The 24,156-nt window shown below is 37.8% G+C and overlaps 1 protein-coding gene across 6 annotated transcripts in view; it reads left to right on the top strand.

Moving 5' to 3' along the window:
* Positions 1-24,156, top strand: part of VPS8 (VPS8 subunit of CORVET complex) — a 132,846-nt gene that overhangs the window by 104,642 nt on the left and 4,048 nt on the right. For all 6 annotated transcript variants that reach the window (XR_006102899.1, XM_042457865.1, XM_042457864.1 and 3 more), the window contains 3 exons: positions 3,647-3,816; positions 5,541-5,709; positions 23,901-23,981. Coding sequence is in view for 5 of the 6 variants with exons in the window: in XM_042457865.1 (XP_042313799.1) it covers positions 3,647-3,816; positions 5,541-5,709; positions 23,901-23,981 (420 nt within the window). In the remaining variant the exon portion in view is untranslated. The remainder of the gene's footprint in view (positions 1-3,646; positions 3,817-5,540; positions 5,710-23,900; positions 23,982-24,156) is intronic.

Genomic DNA, 24,156 nt, shown 5'->3' on the forward strand with positions numbered 1-24,156 from the left:
TATTTGCAGTGTGGTCCCTAGTGCCCCTTCCTTTCCTAAACCCTGCTTGGACCTCAGGGATTTCTCTCTCCATATATCATTTGAATCTGTACTGCAAAATTTTGAGCATAATTTTGCTTGCGTGGGAAATTAATGTTATGATCTAGTAAGTTGCTTTTGTGTCTCTTTTTTTGTGGATGGGGATATATATTGATCATTCCAAACTGTTGGTCACCATTTTGTTTTCCATATTTGTTGGCATATTTTAGTTAACACTATGGTTGGTTCTGTTTGTGTGGATTGTAGCAATTCAATTGGAATATCATATCTTCTTGGTGATTTATTCTTCCCAGTTTCTCTTATTGCAGCTTCTACCTCATTTTCAAGAACTTGGGCTTCAGCTTCATATGGTTCCTCCTTCCATATCATTCATTTTTCATCTCTTTCATATAACTCTTCTGTCTATTGCATCCAACATCTTTTTTATTTCTCCTTGATCATGTAGTATGTTCTTTTTCTTGTCATATAGCATCCTGGCCCTTAGTTTGAACTTATATTTGAATTCCTGGATCTTATGGAAGAGGTCTCTCATTCTTCCTTTTTTGTTGTCTTTTATGTCTCTGCATTGTTCATTGTAATAATTCTCTTTATTCTTGTGTACTAGTCCTTGTACAGTTTCATTCATGGTTCTGGTTTTGTTCCTATCTACCCTTTTTGCCTCTCTTCTTTCCTTTACTTGAAGTGTTTCATCTGTTATCCATTGTTTCTTCTCTTTCTTTTTGGCCATTTATAGTGTGTTTTGCCCTTTTCTTTATGCCCTTGGTTTCTGCTCATCCTTTGGGTCTTGTTTGATAGTGCTTTATAATGCAAATCTATTTCTTACATTTTCTGTAAATTCTGTTGAGGTGTTGTTCAGATGTTGTTCATTTGTTCAGAGAGTTTAGACACCATAATACCTAAAATTTTGTGAAGGACACAAATATTCAGTAGTCCAGATCAGAAATAATACACTAACAGAAGCTCATCCAATACAGTAGTGTGTGGTACCTGACATTTCTGTTTATGCAACTAAAATAGCATGTAAATTTGTTGTTTCAGGGTTTGCTTGTTTATAGGCTGTAATATCATTTATGCTGAGATGTTTAATCTTGTGCTGTACTATAATTTTCAAGGCTTTCTCATTTGTGTGAAAACCCAGCCTGTTTGCTCTTCATGTTGTATACAGAACTGTTACAGTTTACTGGTTGAAAATGTAAAGAAATCCAATTCAAAACTTTCTTCCAGCCGTGAACTCCCCAGGGATTCCTAACAGCCTCAGATTTTCCTATCTCCCTGCCCCCATCCCCCATCAACAAAAATAACACTTAACCTACTTTGATAGCCTCTTGTAAGGATTATTAAGCTAACATATCTTAAACATTTTTAATACTGTAAAATGTTTTATAAAATAATATTGATAAGTATTATGTGTTTGTTCCTAACATTTGATGTTTGCCATTATTTTTTTTCTTGCACTTTGTTTTGTTGCTTGTGTTTCTCCACCAGTGTGTTTTTCAAAGTAGTCTTAATCATAAATCTGTCAAGTGTTCTTACTGATTTGTTCACTTGTATCTCTATGTTGCGGCTGGGAAGGACCTTTTAAAGCCATTTAGAATTTTAATATAATAGTGTGAGTGCTCTTACCGAACCACAAAATGACTCCCATGGTAAACAGGGTCAGTCACAACACACATATTTTCATGAAGGCAAACAGGTGAGGCTAAAAGAAAGTAACTTGCTCAGGAACCAAAGTTGAAAGCAAAGTTAGAATCTGAGCTTCAAAACATGAAATCATCCTTTTGAAACCACATATTTCTGCTCAAGCATCCATAACACAGAAGGCAAATCAATGAAGCCCTGAGAAACAAGCAGAGGTTGGATAATGACCCCTTGTGCTTAGAGAAACATGCACACTGGCAAATACACCACCACCACTAAAAGGGGGAGTGCTTAGACAAAACACATGAAACATTAAAACTAACTAACCATCTAATATACTTCTTTCCAACATATGCATGCACACACAGGGTACTGACAAACCACATTACTGTTTTCTGATAGTAATTCTGGACCCCATTTTTGGAATAAAGATAGTTGTTGAGACAGTTAGCAAGTCCAAAGACCTAAAGCTAGATGCCAGCCAAGATGTGTATGACACTTGTGGCACTGGTAATGTCAGATTGGCTTCACTTGGGAAACTAAGGAGAGACCTTAGCTAGGTTAGTGTTGAGATAATTAGCTGCATCTAATCAATTCATTGAAAGAAGCTGAGCTATAATAATACATGTAGAAATAATAACAACAACAAAAACAATAATAGAATAACAACAACTTCTCTATTGTGGCAAGGGCATGTACATGTATGCACTGCACAATTCAGTAACTACAAACTGAAAAGTATATTTTCTATCTGCCCTTAAACTAACTCAGTTGATTGTTTTTCAAAATTCTGCTATAATGTAAATCTTTTGCAGAGTGGTACTGCATTAGCCTCATGCTCTATGAAGTTAAGAGTCTTAAAAGGTCCCACAAGATTCCTTGTTGTTTTTATAAACTATTATAGTTCCATAACAACAGAACTTTCTTTTAAATACCCAGTTCACTTCTAATATATTGAATCACAGGTTTTCACTTTTCTAGTACCAACATATATATTAAGATAAATTCTGAGAGCAGCTTTCATAAACTGATTTCATTTTTTAATGAGATAGGGTTTTGATGATTCATCTGCAGTTTAGCAAGCAGAATTTCTGAATTAGTAACTATCTACAAAAGTGTTCCTGTTTATTTAGGAAATGACTGTTTAATTAAATAAATATAGTATCAGTTCAGGCTCAAGCATTATTTGCAAAAAGACTCACACCATGTTTTTCCCCATCTTCCAATTTTGTGATGTGTTTTGTTTGTTTTACATTTCTACTACACTACTTCCACTATCCTTAACATAATCAGTTTTTATAATAATATTGTTGGGTTTGATCTAGAGATACCCTAGACTTGTGTAAGCATGCATATAACAATAGACATAACTCATCAAGGAATGTAATTACGAATATAAAGAATGTAAGAGAGTTTCAAGTATAGTGTTGAGATTTTTTTACTAGTTAGCAGATGCAAGTAATTGAGATAGAAAATAATTGAACAAGGAATTAGCATGGCAAGTATGTGTGTTAGCTAGCATAATTTATAAAAGCTGAATATTTAGAGTTGCATGGTTATTTAAGGAGATTTGAAGTTTTTGAAATAAACATTATAGATAATATGCTACAATGAATATTCAGTTTGACTATTTTAAAAAACAGAATCACTTTTTAAAGCTAATGGAATAGAGATGGATGATGGTATAGCAGTTATTATTTGCAAAAGGATGTAACTAAAGAAAACTGTAATAAGATGGCAATAGATGACACTTGACATTGCAGAAAATATATCACATATGTAAAATAGATTACGGTAAATGCTGAAACTGCCAGAATACAAGAACAGCATATAGAGTGTGTGTCTAGACATGTCATTTCTGCTCTTAGTTAATCTCCTTGATGAGATGCTTTGCCACATGCAGAATGTAAGTAGCATTCTTAATAGATTGAGTGATGTCTTTATTGTATCCTTCTTTTTGCTTGACTAGACTCTTTTGGAGACAACAACCAACCTACTCAACCATGACCTCCATTGGTCTTTACGTAATTTAAAAGCATCTGTGACTAGAGGGCTCAATCCCAAGCAAGATTACTGCTGTATTTGTCTGCAGCAATACAAGAGAAGACAAGAGACTGCTGACCAAATCATAGTATTCAGGTAACTAAGAAAGAAGCTATAAACAGTGAGTGATCCTGGCAGAAAGGACATAAAAGCTAGCAGTATGGGAGAAGGTCCATATAACATGGATCATTTGCTGAAGGAAAAAATATGGCCCAAGGTCTCATCCAATTTTTATTTTAACAGAAACCAGACATATTTCAACTAGCAGTCTTCCTCAGTGGCCAATGTGAATCTTGTATTGTCCAATATTTCCTTCAAATAAAAGGCTATACCAGTGTATAGTATTGTATAAACAATACTTATATAAAATAACAGTGCCATCACTTAACACAATAAGAGAGTGTGGGGAGGGAAGGAGACGAGGCATTATCATTTTGTATGATTCTAAACTCTTTTATTTGGTGGAAATATTGGTCAACATAATAGGGTTCACACTGGCTTCCGAGGACAACTGCTAGTTAAAATGCATTTGGCTTCTGTTTAAATGGACAATTGGATGAGATTTTGGGCCATCTTTTTACCTTCAACAAATGATTTATGCCTTGTGGGACTTCTCTCATACTATTTATAGTGTGGACTGTGTAGTGAAAATTTGAATAATTGATTATTTTAGAGTTTATTATCATTGTTATAAACTTACACACACACACACACGTATATGTTTTACATTTATACCCTTACTCTTTTTGTTTACCTTTTGTTTACCTTTTGTTATTTCAGTGAGTTAGGTTTTATCCTTTCCTTTTGTCCCATTTTATTGGAAGGACAAGACAATAACTACTTAATACTACCACCCAAACCCATAATTGCAGGAAAGAACAGTAGGTGGAACCTAGTTTATAGATCCCTTCATGCAAAGATCCATAATTTGGTTCTTTGATTTAAGGTAATAAAAGATACAGAACATTCAATAATCATAGTATGCTTGCTAGAATCACTGATACTCCTGAAAGTTGGTAGCACTGAATGACTACTTTTGAAGTCTGATTATAAATTCAATATTTCAGGTAATCATATGTTGGTTCATGGACCAGCACATCATATGTTAGCCTACAGAGAGATTTTACAGTTTTGTCTATTGGAGGGAAGGAACAGGACTCTCTGTTCAATTATTTGCCTTCTAAATTATTATTTATTTCATCCTTCCTACATTATTTGTACATGATGTGGGGCCTGGATTATGGTTGCTGCCTCTTCAAATTCCTAGCATTTTACTGGCCATAAACTAGCTTTGGGATCAGGCAACATGGATAGAGATTTTCATGCCTCAAATTAGATATGAAGGTTTTATACCTTGCTGTACTACCGAGGAAGCATTATTTATTGATTGTTATATCCCTTCAGAGCTTGTGTGACTTTTAGTCTGGGGTTATTTTATAGATAGTTTAGCCTAATTTCTCTCTAGGAATTTGAATTCTTTTGATAGCTAAACCACTGGCCTATATAGAATATTGGAAATAAGATTTGGGCACTGCATGTAATTGTAGTGGGATAAAAGGAAAGGACATCTGTTACTTTTGATGTTATTATCATAGGTTGAAATTCTGGGCATACCTGACTGAAAGTGTCACTGAACAAAGTAGGACTCACTTCCAGTTGAACAATGCACTTAATATCTCTAAAAATGTTTGTTCCCCTTATTAATGCTGTTACATTTGGGTTAGTAGATGTATTCAGAACTACTTTTACAATGGAAATGTATTATTGAATTTAGTTGTGCTTGTGTGCAATATCATTGGTATAATTTGTCTTTGTAACAGCTGTGGCCATTTGTACCACTCTCTTTGTCTGATGAGTAAAGAATGTGGAACTGAATCAAAGGGACAGATAAGATGGACTTGTTTTAAATGTAATGCAAATCACAAAGGAGGAAAACTAAGTGAAACTTCCTCAGAGTTGAAGAAGGGAACTCCAGTATCTCTGGCACAGGTAAGATTTGGAGAAACCTCTTTTCTGTGGGAGCTAAGGAACACTGCTGCAAAATAAGGCTGATATTCCACAGAGTGAAAAATACTACACTTCTGCTATTTGGAAATCTTTTGATGTGGTTCTTACCATATTGTATAGCGATAATTTTGATTGAACCATGTGTATTTCTAGAGCAATGAAAGGTAAATGACTGTGTCTTGTCCTAGTACAGTGATTCCCAAAATTGACAGCTGAAAGATCCATGAGGGCAGTGAGGGAAAAGGGGAGCAGCAGAAGCCAGTGCGGAAAAAATGGGACAGTGGGGGGGGGTCCAGTATTGGTGCACCAGAAAAACAAGGGGACCAGTGGCCTTTAGGACCGTGGTGGAGATAAGGGTTGCATGAAACCTCTTTTGAGGGTCTCTTAAAACCATGATGCAGGCTTGCTGATTGCTTCATGTGATGGTGTCTCCTGCTTTTTGCCTGTGCACACAAGCTCACTCCCTTAGCCATGAGTTAACAGTAGCAGTGGTAGTTGGGAAACCTGTGTGAGGCGTGGTCACAGGGCATTGATTCTATGGCTTGAAATGACACTCTTTTGGGACGGACTGGAGCAAGGAGCTAGAGCACATGGTGCTGGGAGAGAAACAGTGGCAAAAAGGAGCTTTCCTATTTGGGAACCTACCTGAGCTTTGTGAGCTTTGCTGGAGCTTGGCTGGCTTTCATTAGCAGACTGAGGGAAGAGGTAGCAGATGAAACAATGTCTGTAGGTGGGGAGACACATAATAATAATAATAATAATAATAATAATAATAATAATAATAATAATAATAATAATAATAATAATAGGTCTTATTTATATACCGCCCAATCACTGGGAATCTGAGCGGTTTACAATATAGGGGATAACAGACAGTTCCCTGCCCACAGGCTTACAATCTAAAAGACACGACACAAAAGGAGAAGGGAATGGTGAGGGGGGAGGGAATCAGGTCCAGCATTCTTCTCTCCCTCTGAGGCCTGGACCAAGGCAGATGGACCGGAGGGAGGGCTCTTCTTCTTCAGTACCTGATGGTACTTGAGCTTTGTGGGGAAGATGTGTCTATCTGGGGGGAGTATTCAGGGTCAATTCTTGGAAAGAGTCCTTTGTCTTGGCTCCTGTAATTAAAAGCTCTCACTTTTCCCATCCGTGCCAGTCTCCAATCCAGAACATGTATCCTCTATAAGCCTCCTACACATACATTTGCTGTGCCCATCTCTGCCCCGCTGAAGAAGGATTTAGAGCCCTTCCTCACTGGGGAGAAGCTTCTTCTTTTGCACCTGGTCACCTTGGGAGCAGTGACTGTGTCACCAGTTGAGCAATGACTGAGAAGCCTCTTGCCTACACTGGACTTTGCCACAAAGGTGGCACAAGTGAAAAAGTTATTGGTCACTGCTCAACCAGCCGCACAGTTACTGCTCCCAAGGTGACTGGGTGCAAAGGGAGCAGCGGCTGAGATTTCTTGTTTCAAATTTGCAGTAGAACAATACACCTAATATTATAGGCCCACTGTCCTATTATATATTTTTGATACTTTTTCTGTAATGCTACTGTTCCATACAAGGACCATCACAAAAAATGGTTATTGGTAATCTGCCATTTGAGAAAGTAGGTCAGCTGTTTATGTATGAGTGTATCATTTTATAAATTGAAAGCTTTTGCCTTCAGATATCAGAGGACCATTTCAAAAGCTGACCCCAGTCTGTGGAATGACCTGCCAGAACAGATACGATTTTATGTGGGTTTGATTGTGTTTTGTATTTTAATCTGCTATACCCTGCCATGAGCCTTGGGTAGAGGTGGGAAAGATATAAACTTACTATCATCATCATCAACATCATCATCAATATTATTAAATGCCAAAGAGTGAAAGGGCAAAGCCAAGGAGAACCAGGCAAGGCTCTTTAGATTTCATATTGTGATCTCTGTATATGTTATATGGGAGTGTACACATGTGTAAAAAAATTACATTTACAGTAGTCCCTTGCTATCCATGGAGGATCTGTTCCAGATCCCCCTGCAGACAGCAAAAAATGTAGGACCTTAAGTCCCATTCTTTTTAATGGTCACAGTTGCGTGTGTGTGCACCCTTTGAAAAAGCCAGGGCTTGCCATCCATGGAAGCTCGGATTTGCAGGTGGCAAGTCTGTTGTTGGTGCTGGCATGCTGTATGTAGATATGTGTTCATTCTGTAAAGTGCTTAATACTAGACAGGAATGGTAGTTCATCACTAAGGATGGTATAGGCCCAATTGAATCCAGTTTTAGATATAGTTGTTGAAAAGAAGTGGGGAGGGAAGTGTACTGGGTCACATCTGAATTCTGTGCATATCCATTTTGGGGTTAGTATAAACAGAGATGAATTCTTCCCACAGTTAAGGTTTTTTTTCCATGGAGTGTGGAGTGTGGGTGTGAGAGAGGGAGTGTGTGAAAAATCAGAACATAGAAAATGCCTTAGAAGCAGTGCTTCAGCTAAATTCTTCCCAAATATTGAATTTGCATTATTTGTAGCTTCATCACAATGCTGACTCATGTTGTGTTTGCAAGCTGCTTAATGATAATTCAGAAGCTTTAAGTAATCCAGCTGCTAAGGCAAAGTAGTAGAAAATCCTGATTTTAGAGTATAAATGTTCTACGCTTGAATTGGATAAGAGAAGACTAATATCCATTGAAGACAAGGATGACAGCAGTGGGAGGTGATTTGTGTATCTATTGTAGAGGATGCCCAGTGCACTCAAAAAGATCTCATGGCCCTGCGACTTGATAGTACTCAGTTCTACAACAGCTCAAACAGAAAACAATTAGATTTACCTTGAATGCAACATTTAAACAGATTGTTTTAGTGACAATTTATTATTTTACTCTGTTTGCACTGAAATACAACTGATTCATGTATTTTCAGCTGTGTAACACTGATAGTTGAATAACTTTTTAAAAGATTATCTTTGTTTTCAGCATCTGTTTTTAGCTGTGTGCCTTACAGTTTTATTATAGTTTAGCCTTTGGAGTTGGTTTAACATGAACTAGGTGAACAGTTTAAAGTCCTTGAGCATCTAATAAAAAACACTATTCATTTTAGTGCATCCGCTTCTCCCACCTCTAAGACTACATTATTTATAATCAAAAGTTGTATGGGCTGAATATTGTCAGGGTTTGGTGTTTGTTTGTTTGTTTTACAAAATGTAGAAATTTTCCTTCTGCAATCCTCTGATATTCCTGTCAGATGCATTTCTGTACAGATGAACAGAAGACACTTTTGGACTACCTGAAAAGTTTTGGATGTGGATGTTTCTGTTTTCTTTAGAATGCTTTGAGCAAAAATGGATTGGTACTGGAAATGCCACCAAGCATCTGGAGTATATTTCTTAGTACCATTTCTTCTCTTCCAAAATGGACTGTCAGCTTGAATTCTGAAGTAGTGTTGAGATTTATATGTGAACTGACAGCAACCCAACACACTCTGTTCTCTCTCTCTCCCCCCTCCCCCTTTCTGTGAGGATTTCTCTTGGCAACCACATTGGAAAACATAGAGCATGGAAGGGAAATTGTTGTTGTTTTTTAAAAAAAAAAGGATGGAGGAACTTCCATTGAATATCATTTGCATTCAGTTTCAGACTTGAATGTTACTGGGGCAATTTTTCTTTAGATCTCCTGTCTGCAATGAAATGCACCTTTTGTGTTTTTTAAAATAACAGGAACAGGACTTCCAATTATACCAAGTGTAAGCACACCTGCTTTACACCCCCCTTCTGTTTCCTTCCTCTTGGTTTACAGGCCAAGGCAAGCAAGGAGTAAAGACAGAGCAGCCCCAGATAGTAGCCAGTTGCTCTCGGCAAGAATTGCACACTGCTAGTAACAGCCAGAAGGAGCAATTTCAGAAATGACAAATAGCAGTACAGATATTTGGGCCCAAGGCAATGTAGCCAGCAGCTAGACTAGACTGCAGCAAAAATGTCTGAGGAAGATGCAAGAATCAGCAGCCTCATCCCCACGCACATATCACCAGCTCAAAGGACGATGGTCATTTAGCTTCCTCCTTTTCATGTTCACCTATCATTCATGGGCTGATTTTTCTGATGGTGAGGTACTTTCTACAAACAGTTCCCTTGGTTACAGAGCACACATGAAGATGCCTAAGAAGCTCAGCAGAAATAGAGAAAATCAGTTCACTGTTTTAAAACCTACAGTGACTGAAGGCCACCAGTAGTGGCTAGATTAATGTGGTAGTTTCATTTTCTCTCAGGCTTCTTAACTTGTGCTCTGTATGTGTGTTAATAATTATTTCAAACTAGTAATCATGTCTCATCCTATTAACTGAAACGATTTCCAGAGGGGTAGCTCTGTTAGTCTAGTGCAGCAGAACACAGTTGGTTGGATTTTGCTCCTTTTGTGCTGTCCGTTGCCTGGCAAACAGCTATCAACCTGTTCTTCACCCCAAACTAGTCAGTGGAGCACACTCCTTGGGAGGGTGGAGGAGTCTCTTTCTTTGGAGGTTTTTAAACAGAGGCTGGATGGCCATCTGTCAGGGGTGCTTTGATTGTGAGCTCCTGCATGGCAGGGGATTGGACTGAATGGCCCTTGAGGTATCTTCCAACTCTATGAATCTATAAGTGCTAGTTCTGCTTGCTAGCTCCTTACCAAAGCAGAAAGAGAGAGAAGAGGCTCTGGAAGGATTGTAAAGGGAAGCAAATATAACATGTGTTTATGAAGCTTGAAATTTTACTTTTTAGAAGAAAGCACATAACATGCTGAAGCCATCTGTAACTGAATAGTGGTAGCATGTTTTACCTTTACATCACTAAAATGCTCCTTATGCAAAACATGGAGCCTTCTTGACAAATCAATTGTTCTCTGTCTACAAAGAGGCCTGTGATGTCACTGGAATGGATATATATTGGATTGCAAAAGATAGGTCCCTGTTGAGATGCAAATGCACTTTAAATTTCCTGAACTTTGAAAATCTCCCTATTGCCGCATGGCCAGAAGGAGGAGGAGCCCGCGTGCAAAAGATATCCTCCCCATCATAACATCTTTACTAAGGACGGAAACGGAAACGACATGTAGGCATCTGACTAACATCTCCAATTGTTTTGTTTTGTTTTTCCTGTTTGGTTTGTAGCATCTTGCCTGATGAAGAAGCCCATAAAGCTTTTGAAGCTTCCAGCAAGTATATTGTGCATTTCAGTTGGCCAATGAAGGTATCACTGATGAATTTTTGTTTGAATAGTGGTAGGATGATATTCTGGGATACTAAAAATTCAGTGTCAATTAAGTGGCATTCTTTTGTGCACTTACTTAGGAACCTGTAATCAGTTGGACTTCTTTCCAAGTAAAATTCACAGGACGGCAATGTTTTAACACCAGATGCTCCATTCGGCAGAATGCTATGGTTGCCTCAGGCAGCTTTCTGGGTACATTTTGCCTCGTAACTGGGAAGCAGACACTAGAACAGAACAACTGCTATTGCAGATGTCATCTCTATGTATATAAATGTATCTGTGTCGATCTGGAGCGTGCATGTATATACACACCACACACACACAAAATCTATTCCTGACACACTGGTGAACTAAGTTTGAACCCATTACTTTTCAGGGTTGTCATCACTAGACTTCAGGACAGTTGACTGCATAAGATCATGGGTTTTATCCAGTGGTGTCACCTGGTAGTACAAATCTTCTACTGCTTATTGAAACCTTGGTTTGATCTTTGTGCAAATGTCAAAACTAATGCTTGGAATCAGGTTTCAAAGGCTATTCAGCGACCCATTATAACTTCATTAGGCTGGATGTTGCTTGACCTAGATGTCCTACTGCCACTGGCTCTGCCAAATCATGTTTCTTTTCTTGCTATCATTGGATATACCTCTTGTCTCCTAGAACTAGAATCATGCAATATCTAGCATTCCTCATTTCATTTCCTCAGGCAGTCTTTCTGCGAAGTATATTGATATTTTTGTTATAAGCCAGTTGGGCACAATGTATGATCATAAGGAAATATTACTCTGAAGTTTAATAAAATAGATTTGGAAACTATCTTGTATACAAATCATCATATAAATAATTTGAGATTGTAACTTTCTCCATATGATTTATACTTCCATTGGATTGTGTTTGAATAGATGATAGTGCCTAGAGTTATCCTTCAAATTCACTATGGCTTAGTGCAAGGATATTTATACATATTTGCATGGAAGAATTTCAAAAAGGTTTGGGTTCTTTTTGCTATGACTTTGGAAAGGGTTTCTGAAGTCCTGTTTATACATGGGATTTAATTCAAAGCAACCAGATATTTAGAGGGTCTGAGCAATCTAATATCTAGGTTATCCATTATTGCTTGTTTGGCCTGCTCCTGGTGTTTGAAGCAGAAACTGCACTATAAGGTACACATACAGGTTTAGGCATGTGCATTCAGTGCAGTGGCACAGATGTCAGATTGCTAAGAAATTCCCTCCAGCATTGAATAAAAAGATGTTCCTTAGTTTTTAAAAAATGCCTTGCAGCACTTGTTTCCATGACAACAGGAAAATTGCCTGCAATACATCAGCTCATCAGCCCAAATAACAATCTGATTGATAGTTACATATGAGTAAGAAACAGCAAAGGAGGACAGTCATGTTACATTTTCTTGTCTTTAGATAACTACAAATTGTCATCTTTTACCTTATTTTCCCCTGTGCGTATTTTTCAAGCTTCTGAAGACACAATGTCACTTTAGCTACACTAGATTTTTCACCAGTATGTTAGTTACTATGACTTGAAGACTCATTTGCACATTGAGAGTTAATGTATAGCACACATACCCATTTGCTGTCCAGTTTAAAAAGAAGGGAAATGGAACAGGAGATCCATGAGATGAAATAGTGGATTCCAATATTGAATCCACTATTTAAATAAATATTCACAATTGTTTAAAGCAAAATGGACAATGCAGTACTATCGCAATACACTGAACCTTAAAGTGAAAGAGAGAGGAAATAAAATATATAAGCTCATGCAACAGCTAAATCCTTAATTTTTAATCAGAATTTTCATTAGTCAGCATTATTATTATTATTATTATTATTAACCTTTATTTATAAAGCGCTGTAAATTTACACAGCGCTGTACATAAAAATTTTAGTCAGACGGTTCCCTGCCCTCAGGATTACAATCTAAAAGACACGACACAAAAGGAGAAGGGAGTGGTGGTGGGGAATAGGATCAGGTCCAGCAGATCTTCTCCACCTCCGAGGCCTGGACCAAGGCAGATGGACCAAGGCTTGGCTTCTTGATGGATGGTTAAAAGGAGGCTTCCTGGGTCAGAGAGGGGCTCACCTCTGGGAATGCTTCTCTAAACAAATTATAACATTGACAGTCTCTGAGGATATTAATATTAATTGGGATTCTTTTTAAGTCTGTTATAGAATGGATTTGGGTACACTGAAATGCAAGCAAAATTAAGCTCAAACCCACCCACCCCAGCAGCTCCCCCATGTCGGAGTATCTCTAGAATGGGAGAGTTCGAGAGAGGAGTCTCCAGCAGGATATAGAAAATCAATAGGGTTTGTGCCTGGCATGACTGCCTTTCTGCTAGCATAAGTCTCCTTTAGATCCATGAAAATGACTTTTTCCTGGCAATACAGAAGTTGAGAGTGTAGCTTTTTCATTTTCTTTCTCTCCCTTTATAATTACCAAATCTCACATTTTTCACATTAGCCCTTTTTGCACAATGGTTTTTGCAACTTCAATCCAGGCCCAACCATGCGAATTCACATTACTACGTAATAGATTATCACACACGATTGCATTCTATGGGGAGTCATCCCAAGCCTGATTGCAAGTCAGTCCAAAGTTACTCCTGATGTAGGTGAATTCAGTGAACTAGCGAATTCACAAATCTTTTTCCAAGGTCAATTCGAATCCAATTTGAATTGGTCTTGGTGTGGAAAGCAACTTTGCTTCGGTCCTGGTACACTCCCCCCCCCCAAACAACCTCCAAGGTGCCACATTTCCCATGATGTGGCGCTGCAGTTTTGCTCCATTTGCTTCCAGTACTCCTTCAAAAATGGAGGATGCATTTGGATGTGGCTAGGAGGGATGACTATAATAGAGGATACATTTGGAGGTGACTGGGAGGGATGACTATAACGGAGGATACATTTGGATGTGGCTGTATGTATACTTGAGACCACACGTGGCGGGAGTTGTGGGCATTGCTAAATTGTTGAAATAGAGTAAATAGAGTAAAAAAAATAGAATAAAATAGAAAGGAAGAAGAAACGTGAAGCAATCATTCACGTGAGGCTAGTATTCATGTGAAACTGGAACCAGGAAGTGGCCCCCTTCTTCACCCCGGAAGTGCAAAGGTTCATGATGCGTTCGGAGCCCCACTGAACATGCGCAAGGGTGCCAATTCGAATAGGTGAATCTGCATGGTATGTACTGGTGTGATCATTTATTTTACACTCGCTCCGCTTTGCCTCAGGAATGACCACAGTTCCACTCATCATGTGTGATAATTAATCACATGAATTGGCTTTGATTTGAACTGAATCTACTTCCTCTTCCCTTCGGAATGGCTTTGGACTGGAGTTCCAATTTTCATGTGTGATAAGGGCCATTGAGTCTGCAATACTAGGTACCCTGCCCTTATTGTAAGTCCATATTACTATGGGATTTACTTTCAAATGAATATGATTATTTGATTATTTGTTGTTATTATTATTTTTACATGCCTTCAATTTGTTTCCAACTTATGGAAACATGGATAATAAAAATTGCAGATAATGGCTAACCCTATTTTTTTAAAGAATATTTTTATTGAAAAATAAATCACAAAAAAGCAAAAGGTACAGTAAAAATGTAAATATAGTGATAGCATGACAACTTTTAAACAACTATTATATCGTATATACACCTTGAAAACAATTACATAAATAAATCCTACTTCATCTTTTACACCTTTATGCTTAGATTAAGATTTCACCTCATCCTAACTTCCGTCCTAGTGAGAATACCCTTCATATTTTGTGTAATATGATATCATGATATCTCTGCCTTAAATTAGATCTCTTTTGGTCATGTCATCTTTTCTTGGCAAGTTTCTTCAAAGGACATCCTCTTAAAGCTGAGAGTTTACATGGCTGACCTGGGACCCTGGTCTCTAGAGTCATAGTCCAGTGCTTAAACCAGTGTACCACACTGGCTCACACCTGTTCTATATCTGTTTAAAAAGGTAAAGGTATTCCCCTTTGACAAGTTTATCTGTCCGACTGTAGGGGGTGGTGCTCTGTTACTAAGCTGAAGAGCCAGTGTTGTCAAAGTCAACTCTGATCATGTGGCCAGCATGACTCTGCAAAACACTGTTACCTTCCCACTGAAGTGGTACCTATTTATCTACTTGCACTTTTACATGCATTCAAACTGCTAGGTTTTTCAGAAGCTGGGACTAGTGATGTGAGCTCACTTCATCATACGGTGGTTGGGTCTCGAACTGCCGACCTGGTGATTGTTAGAGTCAGCATCTTAACCGCTAAGCCCCCGCATCCCTTCTATACCTGTTACTTAATTTATTTCATCCTATCTTTCTCCCACTGTGGGACCCAAATCAGTTCACAGCAGAGATTTTTTAAAATACAGTACAGGTAAAATTACAGTGATTATAATAAATAAATAAATAACAATATTTAAAACTGATTAAAAACATTTAAAACATAGCATGAAGATAAAAGTATAGTGTGCATGCACAAGCACGCGCACACACACACACATATATGTCAAAGGCATTTCTGCAACAGCTAGTCACTGAAAGCCAGTCTAAATAAAAAGGTCTTTGCCTGCTGCTGGTTAGGGAGTAAATGGGGTCAGCTAGTCTCCTGTGGAAGAGAGTTTGACAGCCTGGGAGCAGTGATTGAGAAAGCCCTCTCTCACATGCCCACGACAAATGTGTCTGTGGCAGTGGTAAGACCAAGAGAAGGCCCTCCCTTGAAGATCTTAAAATTCAGCAGGCTCACATTGGGAGAAGTAGTCTTTCAGGTGGACTGGACCCAAGCAGTATTGGGCTTTTTAGGTCATAAACACACTTTCACTTGTGCTCCAAACACACTGATGACCAAGATAAGGCTGTCTCTTGATCTCTGAGAAGTTCTTCTTTACTGTCCTTCAGAGACATTAAACAATATGGCATTTTCTTTAACATGGACAGCTGTGTTAAAAGGACTGGAGTATTAAGTTTTATCCCACTGAATAAATATTCCTCTAACCTATGTCTTCAATTCATAAAATGTGAAAACTAGTGGTTTTATTGGCAAGGATGATGTGAGGGTTGAAATGATGGGGAGCATAAAAACATGTTATACTGCTACAAATGGTATGTTTTGGAAGCTCTGTTGTTTTGTGAATCGCCCATAATGGTTAACAACACATGACATGATTAACAACTGAGCTTCTTGTTTTGAGGAGACAAAACATTTCTCCACTTGTAGAGAGATCTTGTAGCACATTTGAGACTAACTGAAATAAAGAAATTGGCAGGCTGTGCTTTGTAGGTGTCACTCTGCTTCTTCAGATGCATATAGTGGAATGAAAACCAGGGACAGACATATATGTATCATTGGTATGTGAGAATGTCAGTTCAAATTCAAAATTCTTTGTGTATGGAAATGAAGTAACAAGTCCAGTTTTAATGATGGTCCTTAGTAAGCAAAGACCCTGGGAACTGTCCAGTGTTTATGGAAATGAAGAGGCAAGACCAGTTTGGCATTGGAAACTAGTCTGTGGGTGAAGAGAATAGATGAGTGTAAGTTGCCCCCCTGAGGATGGGGTCAGATAGTGTTAAAATGTGTATAGTGAATCAGTTCAATCCATTGCTGAGGGACTGTAGTTTGTGGATTGATCCCAATTTTGCTGTTTCTCTTTCCAGTCTACCTTTGTAATTCTTTTGTTCAAGGATTGCTGTTCTGAGGTCTGAGATGGAATGCCCAGGGCATTCAATAGTCATCAGTTCCTGCTAATAAAAATGTCAGTTTTTTGAGGGGATATGATAGCATCTCTAATATGAACAGTAAGAGGATCAAGGTATTGAGATCTTACATCTAGATACAAAGTACACTCTAGAAAAAAAATAACATAAATCTTCCATCTTTCTGCACTCTGTGTTGGCTATGTCATTGTATTGCGTTTGCACTTGGTTAAAAGGATTGAAAGGTCAGATGACCAAGTAAAGGCTAAATAAGGTGGCAGTTTTCAAGGATAAATGGTAAAGTTTTACATAACAGAGCAACAGTTAAAATACTAGCGCAGCTTTTTCCTGGAGATCAGTGTCAGCTAAACATCTTGCAACTTCCAGTCTGGCACCATAATATCCTTTTGCAACCAAATAGCTCACTGAGAATTCCAAATTAGATACAAGGTGACAATTTTTTATAGTCTGATTCTGGGTTCATTTCTTTATATGCCATTAAAACTAAAGGAGACCAGCTGAAAAATTAGTTTGAGACACCATTGAATGGCTTTATTCAGGGCCAACATTTTAACTGAGCAGTTCCCAGAGTTTATATTGTACTGAAATCCAACATTGCCACATCGGCGTAGAGTCACACTACAGCTCCATACAGCAGCTGGGCAAAAGCTTACTCTTATAGAGCTCAAGGAGGGGCACCACAAATCTACCGTCAGCACCTGCTGTGTACCAAAAAAATTAGCATTAATTGTTTTTGGTTGATGCTACAGTGGCTTTCAAGTTTGTGGACCACCATCCAGAGTCCTTAAATGTTACCCCCAGGTATTTATAGTAGCCAACTTGCTCCAGTTGTTGGTTATTAAGTTGTCATCAATATTTGAGAGCCTTTGTGGCTGAAGAGTGGGGTATAAATACTCCAAATAAATAAATAAATTTATGTCTTCTCCTCCCAAACACCATGATTTGGGTTTTTGAATAATTAACATTTAGAAATTCTTTTTCACAGAGCTGTCAAAAGCCTGTGCAAGCCTGGATGTCTATAAGAAAGAAGGATGGTATCATCATAATCATATATGTATATATAAGATGGAAATATCTTTATCTTGCAGGCTGGGGGGGGACTTTGCACCTGATAGAAAAGAAATTATGTCATTAATGTATACTGTATTTAATGTATTAATTAAATAAAAAGGGGGCTAACAGGCACCCTTGATGAACACTCTTATTAACAGGAAAGGCTTCTGAGAGACTGCCCTTAGCCATTATTACATAAACTGGAATTATTATACTGTCCTTGAATTCTCTTAAGTAACTTCTGGTTAATATTCAAAGAGGCCAACATATGCCACAAACGTGGCAATGGTAGACAGTCAAAACCAACCCTGAAGTCTACAAAGGCCACAAAAAGTCTACAGAGGCCACAAAAAGAGAGTGGAGAAGTGGAATATTTTTTCAGTAAATGATTTAAAAGAAAACAATGGCCAACTGTTGATTTGTCATGACAAAAGCCAGCCTGCTTTTCAGCCAAAAGCTTTTCTGAGGTCATCCAGGTTTCAGGTTTTTCGAAAAAATGTGTTGCATATAGCTTACTAATCACATCCAAAAAGCTAACTGGCCAATAATTCTTCAGATCAGATCTAGAGCCTTTCTTGGATGTGGGGACCACTATTTCCATTGACCAATTAATCCACTGGTATATTATTGACAGAACTGGAAATTTTTGCTTGAGTTGTAACTGAAAACACAAGATCTTTACAAGTCTTAATCTTCCTTGGACAGGCAACCTGGAATATTACAAGCTGGATAAGAGTCTACTTTGAAAAGTGAAATTAGCTCCAGCAGTGCTGGTATAACTGCCGTAAAATCCAACTAGCTAGTTCACAAATAATTAAAAAATGTATAGTCTCCTTCCTGGTCCACTGATACAGTATTATATAAGAGGACTAGACCAACCTGAAAAATAGTGTGGCTAAATAATTTCCCTTGAACATTAATCACATGGTCTTTAAATTGTCTATGGGTGGAAAAAGACCAGCCTAAAGGGGCGGCATGACACCATCCCTAAAAGAGCCAAGTGGGTGCCCCAGCAACCGCATACTGCAGCCCCACTCCACTTTCTTCCAGCACAAAAAATGCAGCAAAATGTCGCTCCTTTTTGCATCAGAGAAAGGGTGGCATTTCTGCCATGGTGGTGCCTTTTTGGCACTCCTGCGGCATGCAGCATCTAAATGCCATGCCGCCAGAGTGCTGAAAAGCTGCCCCCAAGCCAGAGGTGTAACACTGGCTTCAGGGTGGCATCAGATTGTGCATCATGCATATGCCACGGCCCCACCCTACTGGGAAGCCATCATATTGTGCCAGTCTATACTGGCCCTATATCTCATCAGTATAGTCTCTTCCAATGGAAAATGCCAGTGCCTTCCAATTAGGACCTATCGGGGCATTAAAATCACCTGTTAAAGTAAAATGGGCCTCAGGATATTTAATATCCAATGAAAATAAATATTCTTCAAAATATTCTCACATATATCCAGAATGATACTTAGAATTTTGGGGTGGAATATACACAGTTATAACAAAAGATATCATATTCAACTTGAGGGAAAACTCCCATGGTTCAAGGGCCTAGAGTATCTATCAAATGGGATTTCACTCTCAATGAGGTGAGTGAGGCCACCCCCGTGATGATCCATACAATTACTGCTGTTTGCTGGAACTAAGTATGTTGTGTAGTCATTAAGTCAGATATCATCAGCAGACCGTGTTTCCTGAAAGCAAACCATATCAAACTGCTTTAGATACTTATGAAATTGAACATTCAGATTCTTATAGTTCCAGCCAGGTATGTTCCAGGATAAACACTTGAAAGCCATTGGTCACTTTTGGTCACTATTGTTACATAGTGAGATATAATTCTTCCAAGATTTTAACTAGTGCATATAGCAGATGTCAGTTTCAATCACTGCAGTTTTCTTCACCACATCATTGTATCTGAATTCTCTCAGGGTTTCCTCTATAGTCTAAGATTATTTTGTCTTTGATGGGCATACACATTGACCTGGATTCTTCACTTGTTTATAATTCACTTCTGTGTGCAGCTTTTGTACTTCTGTCTCATCCTCCAGGTAGTCAATCACATCAGTGGTTGGACTCATTTGAAATTACTGGATATACAGTATTTGCCAGGTGACAAATATGTTCTCTTGGTTTCTCTGGAGATCCTGTTTCTTCCTCAGCGAGAAATCTCATGTCCATCTTTAGAATGTAGTATTGTTTTGATTTTAATGTGTTAATAAAAAGATTTTCTAAAAAAAATAAAATCCCATATCCAGTCAGGTGGAAGCTTGATGGTTATCACAGAATTTGCCTTGGGTATTGAGGGAACTAAATTACACCTGATCCAACTCTGTTCAGACTTATCTGCTATCAAATTTATTTCTTCAATCTGGAGTATATGCCTTCACCACAGGAATAGCCTGACCTACTCCTTTTCCCCACAGTTGTTATCTTGATAGATTACAGACTCATCTGTACCACACCTTATACTGCCTCGTTTTTAACAGGTCCACTTTGCCCTATTTGCATATTTTATCAAATGGATTTTCAGATTTTCTAATCTTGGTATAATTTGGTTTTGAACTGCTAAAAGCAAGGCACAATAGCAGCCAAATACAGTACCATCACTTCTTCCTTTTTTCAAAAGAAAAATCCTCTTATAGGAAGTTTGTTTATGAGCTTGCATCCAAACATATCTACTGCTGTATTGTGCTCCAAGATCATTATGGTGAAGGAGGTGATCTTTAGGAGAGCTGGGGTCAATTATATTTTTTTGACTACTTCCTACCTTGCTGAACTTCTTTTTTATGTGGGATCCTCTGGACCTCTAAGGTTTGGTGGAATGCCATGTTTTCAAAAACCTTTGAAACAAATATGTCCCTTCCAGTGGGTGCATCTTTGTAATCAAGAACCAATCTGGCCTTACTTCACTTCACTGAAAGTAACTACTGCATGAGCATGAGTGTGATTTTAATACTGATATTCCACAGAAGCTATATGTACTATTTCAAGCAGACCTGGGAAAGCCACTTCCAAAATGTTCAGAAGATGCAATGTATGTGCATTTTACATTAAAAAGCTTTTACATTTGGGGTAATTAGATAGAACTAGCTTTCTATGATTTAGTATTAGATTCCAATTTTTGCTGTTTTCAGTCCTTGCCTGTGGTAATTTTGTCTCAGAAAGAATTTGAGACCAAGGATCCTGCATGCTTGGTTCAGAGCTCTGAGTCTGTGTTAATTGAGATAACTATGCCAGAGGAGCAGATATTTATTATTATATTTATTATTATAATAATTATTATATTTATTTATATCCCGCCCTTCTCCCAAGACTGGGACTTAGGGCGGCTATCTCATCAGTGTGGAATGTGACAACAACATAGAACATAGAAGTGTTTATTGATTAGTCCTTAAGCCATTTCAAAATAACACAAACAAGTAAAACACACTATCGAAATTCTATAGCAATTAGAAAAGAGCTAAAATGTAATAACGCAGAATTGGAAATGTATATAGAGTATGGATGTATGGATGTCATATAAATGTAAAACAATAAAGTACATTAGAAGTACAGTATCTAAAAATGAAACATAGTTATAAAACTGATCATAAAAATCTATACCGAAGGTTCAAGATACAAAAATGGGTAAAGAGAATAAAAGTGTATTACAGCCTTAAGATGGTAATACATAAAGTAATAAAATTGAACATGAAGCATCACACATCAGAATTCTTCATCACCTCTGCAATTTTCCCCAATTGACCCCACATATCTAACTCTTGACTGTATAGCTTTATGTAAAAACCGAGCTGTGATAATAGATATTTTTGAATCCTGGCCACTCATGAAGTAAGAGATTCTGACATGGGTATCCCAAAACATTGTTCTTTTGATATAGGGACCAAGATACTGATCTCTTTCCTGTTGGAAATCAGGAAGACCACAGCTCTTTATAAAGTTTGTTATTTGCATAAACCAAGAGGATTGAAGATGGGATTGTGACTGTTCTAAGAGACATAGTCTTGGTAATCTATCTGGATGCATTTCATTGATTTTACCCCAGTAATTAAACACTTTGATTTTGGCTTGCAAATGGATTGAATAAATTTCTAATTCAGCTCTAACAGCAGCCGCAGATGTCCTTTTATCTACACCCAATATACTTCTCAGATGTTGAGACTGTGCTAGTTCTACTGCTGAGATGGAATTTAGACCCCAAACTTCTGCCGCATATGAAAGCATAGGTGTAATCTTGGCTTTATATACGTTGATTAATGGGGTTAGGGAACCAGGGTACTTGTGAGCTTTGTTTAAATATGATATTCAAATGAGCCTTTGCTCTAAGTGAACTCTTTTGGTGATGACATGACCAAGGTCCGTTTTCTGAGAATGTTACACCAAGGTATAAGATGGTCTTTACTTGATCTATTGGCTCACCCTCTAAATGCCGTCTATGTCTCTGCGTTCGTTTACCAAATACCATTATATTTGACTTAGATTTGTTAATAGTTAAGGAATTGTTCTGTCAATAACAACTAAGTCTTTTCAACAGTTTCCGCTTTCCTACCTGTGAGTATAATAACAATATCATGTCGTCAGCATAAAGCAAGATGTTAAAAGGAGTATGTAGGACAGTAGGCATATGAAGGAAGCCGTGTAATTATGGCACTGTGCACACATACGAGGGTTAGGGAGCAGGCAGTTGGTGGGCGTTCCCTAACTCTAGTATTGGTGTGAGTATGCCAGTCTGTACTGCACCACAGTTCATTAATTTAGCCCCTGTATTTACATGGCTTCATGACCAGGTCTTTATCACCAAGCCCAAACCAACCTTTTTAGATATTTCAACCAATGTAATTAAAAGTTTATTACATTTGGAAAAGAAGGATTTGATATGTTCAGTGTCTTTCATTGTTATAAATGACCATCTTTCAATTGGTAAGCTGTTGTTACTGTATCCTTCTGGCAGGGAGGATCTTCATTACTTACTTTATCATCATTGTGAGTTAGACCTGAGGTTGACTGCAGCAGCTCACAAAATTGGTTATCCTGGTCAAGAGGCTTTACTTCAGCTGGCTGTAAATCAAAAGGCAGCATTAACTCTTGGGATGTCATGATATCATCAAGTGCCAACTCTGTTGCAAGATTAATAGAAGCTGTATCTTTATTAAAACCACAGAAATTTCTTTTAAGATCCATTGAGCAATCCAGTATAGAATTTGTGGGCTGAGCAGTCATAGAATCAACAATCTCCTCTTTTCCCATTTCTTAGGACCTAAGAAACTGTAAGCTTTGTTTGAATTTTCTGACTTCGTCCCAGATGAAGATGCAATGCCCAGTACAGTATTCTATAGTCTTCTCTTGTGAACATGATTGTAATTTTACAAATTATCCCAATTACTAGCAGTTGTAAATTACATATGCTGAAATGGCACTGGTCAGCCAATACTTACACCTGCAATTCCATAGCAAAACTTTCAGAGGTTCACCATTTTCTCTACTATCAGATAATTAATGATTGTAGCATGTAGAGCTAGAATATTGTTAAATGCTGTTATTCTTCCTCCTTCCTCAAAGCCTCATTCTTTCCTTCTTCAGAGCCATTCCTCAACTTCCTGTTTTTTTGTAAATCTTGAATCTCTTCCGCTTCTTGTTGTTGTTCTCAGTTATTATTAAAGACCTTTATATTTTCAATAGAAGCAAAACAATTATAAAATTTTGCAACGAGCTTTGGACACAAGTTATTGCTCCATCACCATCCTGGATTCCCCCATTAGCTTGGATCTCTCACCCAGAGTAGGTGATCCATGTTCTTTCCAGCAATATTATGGTTAACAGAACAGCAAAGCTGTAAATTTCCCAGGGAAATGTCTTGTGCCCAACATATACATCAGGCAAATAATCCCATTCTTGCCCTTTTATGAAATGCTGGTCTTTACAGATATAATTTAATTGGATATTCTCTCCCTTTTTATTTGGATCAAGTATAGGCTAAGCTTAACCTTAGTTGATGTTTGTCCTAAATTATCTATTTTTGTTGTTTGGACAGCTTCATAAAAATACTTGCTCCAGTTGTAAAAAATTACTAACTCTCAGGTTGATTAAACATTGAAATATAAAGATCCCGCTTAATGTGGATGATTTGTTTTTATGACTTTATAATATTGTTCTTTAGATCAATTCAGAGACCCTGTTGGATCCCCAGCAAGCTCAAGCTTTTGACCAGCTTTGTCGTCTGTACCGAGGAACCTCCAGGGTAATATAATTTTATGCCTTAATTCCTAACAAAAACTTGGGGACTAATTATGATATGTGTCTTATAATAGTAGCACCTGAAATTATCTCATGGATCAAAGTTGTCCTTGTATTTTTCTTGGAAGGGTGGGACAGAGTCCCGTTTATACTTAATTGAAAATCTGTATCTAAGTCTT

Source organism: Sceloporus undulatus, chromosome 3 (genome assembly GCF_019175285.1).
Source record: "Sceloporus undulatus isolate JIND9_A2432 ecotype Alabama chromosome 3, SceUnd_v1.1, whole genome shotgun sequence".
Taxonomy (NCBI): domain Eukaryota; kingdom Metazoa; phylum Chordata; class Lepidosauria; order Squamata; family Phrynosomatidae; genus Sceloporus; species Sceloporus undulatus.